Below are 9,079 nucleotides of genomic sequence, written 5' to 3'. Positions count from 1 at the left end.
AGGAGTGCTGGGGCAGAGCCTCCTGCTCTCGCTGTCCTGGAGGCAGGACCAGCAGGTCATCTTCCCCAAACACCTTATCTTATCCTGAGGAAAGTAAAACAGGCAGAAAGAGAGCTTTCTGCAGATTGTCTGGTCTGGTTGAAATGTCCTGTTCCCCTGATAAGCCTGCGAGGTTGGTGGGGGAGCACATGCAGTGCTTTCCTGCTTGGCTTTTGGTGGAGAAAACAAGCAGCAGCTTGGGCACCATCCTCCAGCCCTACTCTAACAGGCACCATCCTGGTTCTTTGGTATTTTCATTGAATGTGCCTGGAGTGCTGGGGTTAGCGACCACCACAGCGCTTCACTCTCCTCGGCTGGAGGAGGAACCCTCGCGGCTCCCTTCCCTTCTCCATAAGGCCAGGGTGAGGAAGAGGGATGAGGTGAGGAAGAGGGATGCGATGGGAGGGTCTGAGCACTGAGGCTGCTGAAAGAAGGCTGAAGCCGGGCTCACAGGAGCCCTTGGTGCTTTCCCAGCTGCTCATTCCCATCAGCATCCTCAGGGTATGGCACCAGCGGTGGCCTATGCAGACATGCCACCCCTCTGTCCCCTCTGCTCTGGGACATGAGTGAGGAGCAGCACGTCAAATGCCATGAGCCATCAGGTATGAAAGCCCACAAACACTGCACACACAATCTCTAATGGAAATTAAGTGGCAGGGATACCTCAGCAAAGCATCTGTGGCGAGTCCCTGCCGTGCTGTGCCCACAGGGAAATTCTAGGGGCTATAAATGACACAGGGTTGTCGCTAGGATCTAATGGCAGCATGGAGCACAGCACCCTGACACAATGATTGCGTGCTGTGAGGGACAATTAGAGACATTTCTTAAAGCCCAGGGCAGGGACCAGGAGGGGAAGGGTCCGCATCACCGCTTTGGTGGATGAAGACCAGCTCTGGGCAGGCTCTGTGAAGGGTGGCTCCTCTCTCCTCTGGATGGCATGGATTCCCACCACACTCTGCAGCCAGCGTGGGATGACCACAGCTCATCACTGCAGCCACGTTCCACCCAAAGCTGCAATGTCATTTTTTTGCAGCTGGTAGGACCTCATAGAAATGTCCAGCCCCTCCATCCATGCTGAACGGTGGAGGGGAGGTCTGCAGCCCTGCAGATTGGTGCTGAAACTTCAGGTATCTGCACGAACCTCCTGGCTGGCTGTGGGTAGAAACCTTTCTGTGTCTGGCTCAGAGATAAGTGGGCTTTAACCAAAACAGGCTTCAGCAGAGCAGGGAGAGGAGAGCAGAGCAGCTGGGGGAGAGCATAAGCTGCAGCCCAGACATCAAGGACGAGCAGCCTGGTTTACAGCAAGACAGACTGTGAGTTTTTCTCTGTGGGCACAACATTGCTGGTCCCACCTGCCAGTTTGGCAGAGAGCAAACGCCACAAGGACTGCTGGCTGCAAGGCCAGCTGTGCCACCATGAGCCACCCAGCTCCACGCCAAACCCACAGCGCACATCCTCCCCCCAGCCCACTGTCCCCAGAGCAGAGCCACTGGGCAACCAGCTGCCGGTGGATGCACTGGCCATGCTCCGGAGGAAGCTGAAAGCAATAAATAATAACTGACATTGGCAGATACTCAGAGCAGCAAGGATGGGGGGCCAGGCAGAGATTCACTCACTCGCCTGGGACCCCGGAGGTGTCCTGCCGTGCATCTGAGTGCACAGGCAGAAGGCAGAAATAGGTTGTGGTTCTGGGCCTTGGCTCTGGAAACTTCCTACCACTGGGAGATTTTAAAGCAAAAAAACAATGCAGTGATGTTAGACTTTTATCCTTTAGCTTCCCTTAAACTAAAAAGTTATTAACGGTTATTAACAGTGTCTCCAGCTCCTGCAAGTGCATCTACAGCAATTAAGATCAATGGTAAAGAAGGACTCTGAGGTATTAAACCTCTCTAGGAAAGAATAAATTGCAACAATGTCAAAAGTAATCTCAATTTACAAGTGTGAAAAATCTCTTAGAGTAACCTTTTCCTTCAAACTTAAGCTGGCTTTCCTTTCTGTAGTCACAGCTCACATGTAACTGGTAGGCATGGAAGGTGTCTCCCAGGTGAAACAAGAGACAGCAGACTGGGACGGACACACGCAATCCATTCATTGGGCTGAAACCTGAATTGAATGTAATACTCGTCACTGAGCTGAGAAATAAGAGACCTTGGAGAGAATCCCACATTCTTTCCTCCATCCCTTCTGCATTTTTCATCAGCACAGGGTTTCTCCTCTGTCTGTGGGTGCATGCAGCACTCGGTGATCCTGCCCAGCATCAGGGCCCCATGATGCTATTACTTATTTGGTTTAAATTTTATAGGTGGGCAGGGAAGGAGGCAAGAGGGACTGATCTGGAGTGATTTCTCACATGACATAGGTCATGCAGTGCCCTTAAAAGCACTGTACTAAAGCTATGCTGAGTCCATGTTCCCTGCTCCTGCTTGCAATTTTGTTGGCCTTTGAGCTCAAACATGTTGCTGGGGTCCAGTAACTCGTGGCCCCATTTAGCTTTAAAGGACACTTGCTTATCCTTGACCTACAGGCTCTATAAGAGTCCCTTCTTCCCAGCACTTGCATCCCAAATGGAAAGTTCACCTGTTTTGTGATGGAAAGACATCTGCCAAGACACAGATTCCCTGCATTTAAGCGATGTTCAAGCTCAGTTCTCCTGAGACATGTCCCTCAGGCAGAGGTTGCAGTCAGCTTCTAAAGATGGGTGCAATTTCCTGGGAGACCTGTCTTGTGTGTAATGTGTAGCTCCCATCCCTTAGAGCCATCTCTTTTACAGAAAAACCACTTAAAGCATACAAAGACACACAAGACACATAGACATGCACTGAAAGATAGAAGCAGCACCTTGATTTACTGTGGGACTAGAAACAGTATATAACCTCCTTCTCTACATCTCTCTGCTTTTAAAGCCCAAGATACAGTGGTCTCTTCCTGCCAGCCCCCTGCTTTCCAACAGCTGGCAGGGTAGTAAAGGTCAAATGACAGAGCAAGCTGGGAGATATGTAAAAGTTAAGCCATCTTTTTGCTGAAGTCATGTTTGAGTTCCTGCAAAATAAATAAACAAAGAAATATATGTTAAAAATACCAAGGCACAGAGGAGATAACGTTATACAAAGATGCCCTCTGCCGGTCACAAGCCAAAGAAACACCATCCACCTGAGCTCTATGCCAGTGATTTGCAACCTCCCTCCCTGCTTTCATAGGTGAACCCCTAAAAATGTTCCCTATGGAGGGAAATGTGGTGTAAAACTTAAATTCAGTGCTTTTTTCCAATGACAGATGAAGTGTTCTAGCAGGAAACTACTAGCAAGGGCAGTCCAACCACCCGCTTCCTTTGTTTAGGATCTTATGACTCTTGGGTAAGTCAAATAGCTTGAGTTAAAATCCAATAGGAAAATAAAAGCATCAAGAGAAACGTTCTGCCAGTCAGCCACCTGAACTGACTCCCTAGCTGCCTGGATGTAATATAAGGAAAGTGGTGAGATCACAGGGCCAGGGAAAAAAGGGACACATCCCCATTATTTGAACCTGGCTTTGCTGTAATGGTTAACTTTGCAGGCAGCTGAGACACAGTCAAGTCCCTGCAAGTTGAAAACAGCTCTTGCAGTCAATACTATGAGCTGAGAACTATTTGAGGCACTAATCAGTTCAGAGCATGTTACTCTCTCTGTTTTAAATAGCAATGTTATTTAATTAAAGCTATGATTTTAAACAATTTCTAAGAAGCACTGGGAGCTTGCTCAAATGATACAAATTGCAGATTTCAGACCTGTTAAGTCTATTAAAACAATACAGATCTATTGCACATACACACACTAGTATCAGCTCAACTCTTTCTTGTATCAGTATAATTCCTGCTAGTGCAAATCTCTGATTTAATTTACTGACTGGGAATTAAATCAGCATGAACTGGATTCAGTGCATTTGTGCTGGGTATTTGTGATGACCAAAACATTTTGAAACACTTAAAAACAATGTCATTGGATTAGAATGCTCCACTGACAGAAACAAGGTCTTAAGAGACACAATATCATAATCTTGGGCACTAAAAAACAGTGTTTGCAGTGAGTGGGCAGCCCTCTCCTTCCACTTCATTCTTTTCCACTGAAAATGAACCCTGTCTGCAAATGAACCCTTCACAGTCAGGGGAGAGTTCTGTACATGTTCTCCTAGTGCTGCGACTCTAGGATAATTGACAGGCTGCAACAATTAGGTTATCTTTGGGATAGATGTCCTGCTGGCCAGGGACTCTGCACCAGGAGCTATGCTGAAAACCAACATTTTATGTCCATGAAGGTGCTGCTCTTTTTCCATCCTCAAGTTTAGTGGAGGATTAACAGTGATATCAACAGAATCAGGTGTTGGAGGTTGTGCCAACAACCAACCCCCTGCATCATATACCCACAGGGGTCTTTGTGTCCCATCGCCCTCTCTGGTATTGTTAGGTGTCACCACGTGGTCTGGTCATCTGGTGAATATCTTTGGATTTATTTTCATGCATGATACACTCTGGCAACTCTAGGTTCACCTGGGAATGGCACAGAGACTGTGTTCTACCTCTCCACTGCAGCCATGGCTGGGATCACACAAGCTTTGCAGAGTAGCTAAGGGGTCCCACACTGAAACGGTGCTGGCTGTACGTGGTCCTGCTGCTTCACCAATATGAAGGCTTTACTGAAGCTGGACCTGCAGGTCTTTCCTACTTTGTGCTTCCCAGGAAGCAGCCTGTTTTACTGGGAGAGCTGGAAAAAGCTCAGATCTCTCTCTTCAGCATTTCATACACCTGGTATATACCTAGCTGCCTCACACCAGGCAAGGCTACTGCACAGACTTCTCCCCAAGGTAGGAAGCGTTCTTTCCAGTCTTCTTTAGGGTTTCCAATAAGGTGTCAACGTTGTGCTCCGAGTCAATGCACACTTTCTTGTTGGGCAGGTCAATATCAAACTGAACACCTACAAAGGAAAGTGAAATAATTTGGCACAGCTAGAAGAAGCCAAGTGGTGTGAGCACATGGGAAGCTCACCTTCATACATTTATGCTCCCAAGGCCACCAGACAAATTTATGTGTGCCTGCTGCCAGCAGAGCCTGATGCCACCACCAGCCAGCACAACCAAACTGGCGTCCTGCTAGCAGTGGTATGAAGGAAGCCAGATCTATAGATCTGCACCAGGCACCACAGCTTCTCAACTGCTTTTGTCTGCTCACACCACCTTGGATCAACACAATCACTCATGCAATAAGCAGAATGACTTGGGTTTAAACCAGCCACTATAATCTCCAACTAGCTCAGCCTGTGCTGTGGTTTAGCATGGATAGGGACTAATGAGGGAGTTAGCGTAGGGGTTAGGACAGGGTCAGGACAGGTTTCCTCAGTGGTGATACCAGCCAACAGCAGGAGGAAAAAGGCATTCCCCATGTGGATTTCCCAGTAGCTAATAAGGGTGAGCCACTCTCAGCCCAGTGAAAGGAACTGGACATGAAGTGTCTATCCAGCCACATATTTTCAGAAAACTCATAGGTATGTATCAGCTTTGAGAGCTCTGCCACATCATCACATGAGGCTGATATTGGCCAGTGTGTTGAAGAGTGATGGAGGTGCTGACAACCACACACAGAAAAAGTAGGATCACCACAGCCTGATCATGGCGTGTGGAAGAAGTTGCAAGACCTTCACGTTGGTGACTGAAAGCTCTTCTCATGTGGTGAGGACAGAGGAGCAGGATGACAGCTCCTCACAACTGGTGAGTACAGGCTAGATCCTTCTCTCAGTAATGCCAGTGTAAAGGAGGCACGGGTTAGAATTTTCCAGGCGGTATTAAAAACAGGCTATGTAGGCAACCACCCAGTGCTCTGCTCAGCAGCTCTTCACTGTGACTGCTGATGACACATCTATGGAAGCACCACAGATAGCCCAGGCCTCCTTGGGAACACCGCTCAGCAGGACATCCACCTCCCTTCTGGTAGCCTGAGTGGGGTTTAAGTGTTGTTCCCAGAGGGTTCAGGATGAGGCCCTGCTGAGTCAGAGACACCTGCAGCCATGGCAGCTCCTCTCTCTCTTGACATTCCTCCAAGGGTCACAAGAGTCCTGCTAACAACCAGCGACTCGTTGCTGACTAAGTGGCAGGCTTGGACCAGAGTGGGGAGCAGAGGTTTTCAACCAGCCGCTTTCAGCTTTGATCCACAGCACTACCCTCGCAAGACAGAGGACCCCAGGGTGGTGACGTCCTCCCTGGAGCTGGCGTTGTTCCGGCAAGCTGGTTGTCACACACCCAGCACTGACTCACCTCCCAGCTTGTGCAGGACGCGGGTGACGGCATTGGAGCAGCCTTCACAGGTCATGTCCACAAAGAACTCGTGTTTCTGAAAAGTGGCAGACAAGGAGTCAGGGAAGGTACAGCTAGCAACATACCATGAGCACTCATCCTCCACACTTTTTCCTTGAAGTGGGTTTAAATCCTCCCCAACCAAAAGGTCCACACATGCCACTACAGGATCCTCAGCAAAACCAAGAGCTCTTAGTGCTGCTCCCCACGGTGCCCTTGTGCTGTCCCTCACAGCGTAACCCCAGGGGTCTTTGGGGACTGCCTGGCCCCTGCTCAGAGCAGGACCACCGTGAGCGCGAGTGGTTGGACCCTGCTGGACTCCCTCCACTTGCCTCCATCCTGACTTAGTCTGCGAGGTTTTTGGTGCTTGCCCATCCTATTCTTCATGTGTCTACAAAGCCTCTAGTTCCCAACATAATACACTCATAAAAACAGCAACAAAACAAAAAATTAAGGAACATTAGTGCTGTTTTTTCATTCCATCCCTCCACTGGGGCCTCAGTGTTATCTTCATACTTGTGAGAGATACCGGGTCAACATTATGTGCTTGCCTGTAACACTAAGCATCGCGTTCAACCTTTAGCACCTGATGGATCCTAATTTCCTTTTCTTGCACATGCTTTTTACTTTCCTTAAAAAAGAAAAGCTGTTTGTTTATTTATTTATTTGCTTGTTTGTTACTTGCAGCCGATTATTTTTTTTCAGAACGACCTTTGCCCCCCCTGCCCATTGAAACCCTCACTGGCACAATTCACCCTGGAGTTTGGGAGCAGCTCGTTGCCCATAGGATTTTCCAGAGTAATTATAATTTTTCTGATTTTTATTTCACAAACGCCCTGCGTGCTCTGGGGGCTGGTGTGCGGGAAGGGGGCCGCGGGATGGGGCAGAAGGGGTCCCAGCGCAGGGTCCCGCACCCCGGGCCATCCTGTGCGCCCAAGCCCCGCTGGCTGGGGGACCCCGCCGGCTGCTCCCGGTACGGGCAGCGCCCTCCTGCCCCACCGCCTCCCCCGGCCCCACACAGGCCTCTCCCGGCCCCCGGCCTGCCGCGACGCCCGACCCAGCCGGGCCCAGGCGCTGTCCAGGGTCGGCCGATGGCCACGATGGGCCGCCCCCGCCCGCGCCCCCCCGGCCCGGCACTCACCGGCATGGCGGAGCGCGGCGGCGGCTCCCGGCTCTCGGCGCGGCGCGGAGGAAGGGGCGGGACGCGCCCGGCTCCTGAGCGCCGGCCCCGCACAGCGCCCCCGGGGCAGCGGAGAGCCCGGCAGCCCCGCACCGGCCCCAGCCCCGGGGAACCGGGCCTGCCCCTTCCCGCACACCAGGGCAGCGGCGGGGCGAACCACGGCCCCTCTCGGTAACCTCACACGGGCGGAATCACGCCGGCCGCCTTCATCTCCCACCCCGCAGCTCCAGCCAAGACGGGGTTTCAGGTTTTGCAACGCCACCCGTGGGCTCACCGGGGTGAGCTGCAGAGAAGCCCGGGCAGGGCAGCGAGGCCGGAGGCGGCTGCACAGAGAAGGTTTCAGCACACCAGGAGTTTTGGAGCTGGTGGTTTCTGTTTGCACTGACACGAATTGGCGTCAGCCATGGGATGCGGGTGTTCAGACACTCTTTGGCCTGTTCTTCACACTGGCCAAACTGCTTTTAGTAGCCTTTTGGGAATGGCGTTTACTTTTTAGGAGGATTTTCTTGCTGAAATGCGGCCCCACTTCTCACGGTTGTGTTTCTCTTCCCGTTCTGATCCTAAAATGCCGCCAGTCCTTGTGAGGAGATGCCACGGGGCTGCCGCTGGACCTGTGTGCCTCTGGGCGAGGATGAAGCCCGAGGTGGGAGGAGGGCTGAGGCCATTGTAGGACGTGAGACGCCAGAAAGGGTTAAGGAGAAAGTGGTGGAGGGTTTGTACCCAGTGTGGATCCCCAACTGCTGCCAGCACCTGCCTGTGCCCGGCTGAGGATCAGCACAAAGTGGCAGTGGAAGGTGGGAAGGCTCATAAAGATGGGGCACGAGGCTTGAGGGTTGGCTGGGCTGCTTCAGAAACCTTGTTACTCTCTTGTTTTTCAGGTTTTTGAGATTTACTGGCTTAGGAGAGCTCTGGTAGACTAGATTATTGAATGAGGGAGGTTTGGGCGGGGGGTGTCTCCACTTCAGAGTAGGATGAGAGAAAGGATGGTGGTCCCTGAAGATGTTTGTGTGTCTGTTTTGAGGTGGTTTGTTGTTTTGTTGGTGGTGAAGAGCTCGCAGAGCTGCTTGGGCGGTGGTATTTCCTGACCCTATGCTGGGCTTCAGCATCTTTCTATTAAGAAGCCTAACGTGTAGCAGGAAAAATAACTGGGGTGTTTCTGGTTATTTGCTAGCACATCAACTAGAGCTGCATCCTGGGATGTTGGCTGGCCTTGGCTAACCCTTCCCCTCGCACTGAGCTGATGCTGAAGAGGCTGAGCCCCTGCCAGGAACACTAAGCAGAACGGTTTCACATCCTGTAGTATTCTAGCTAGGCTGATGACACTGCTCTGCCTAAGATGGGACACATCTTTAAGGTTCCTAGTGTCTCGTCTCTGACATGGCCATGGCTAAGTTTTACGGCAGAGATAAGAGAAGTGATGCTGGGTGGCTGTGAACAACATTAAAAGCGATTCTCCTTGTTCTTGATAGGTTTACTGATCCTGTTATTGTGCATCCTCTTTTATCTCCAGAGTGCTTTTGGAATGACAAATCTGATGTTTCA

General features: G+C 50.9%; 1 protein-coding gene across 1 annotated transcript; it reads right to left on the bottom strand.

The window, feature by feature from the left end:
* Positions 1 to 2,853: 2,853 nt before the first annotated feature.
* On the bottom strand, positions 2,854 to 7,701 carry ATOX1 (antioxidant 1 copper chaperone). Its single transcript, XM_065029753.1, has 4 exons — positions 7,499 to 7,701; positions 6,319 to 6,394; positions 4,828 to 4,985; positions 2,854 to 3,078 (listed from the first exon to the last, which is right to left on the bottom strand). Exons 1-3 carry the CDS (start codon positions 7,502 to 7,504, stop codon positions 4,852 to 4,854), a joined length of 216 nt encoding a protein of 71 aa, XP_064885825.1. The 5' UTR covers positions 7,505 to 7,701; the 3' UTR covers positions 2,854 to 3,078; positions 4,828 to 4,851.
* Between the last annotated feature and the right edge of the window lie 1,378 nt (positions 7,702 to 9,079).

This window comes from Columba livia, chromosome 14, assembly GCF_036013475.1.
Source record: "Columba livia isolate bColLiv1 breed racing homer chromosome 14, bColLiv1.pat.W.v2, whole genome shotgun sequence".
NCBI lineage: Eukaryota > Metazoa > Chordata > Aves > Columbiformes > Columbidae > Columba > Columba livia.
Note: the sequence above shows the minus strand (reverse complement) of the source record. Positions and strands in the feature narration are given on the sequence as shown.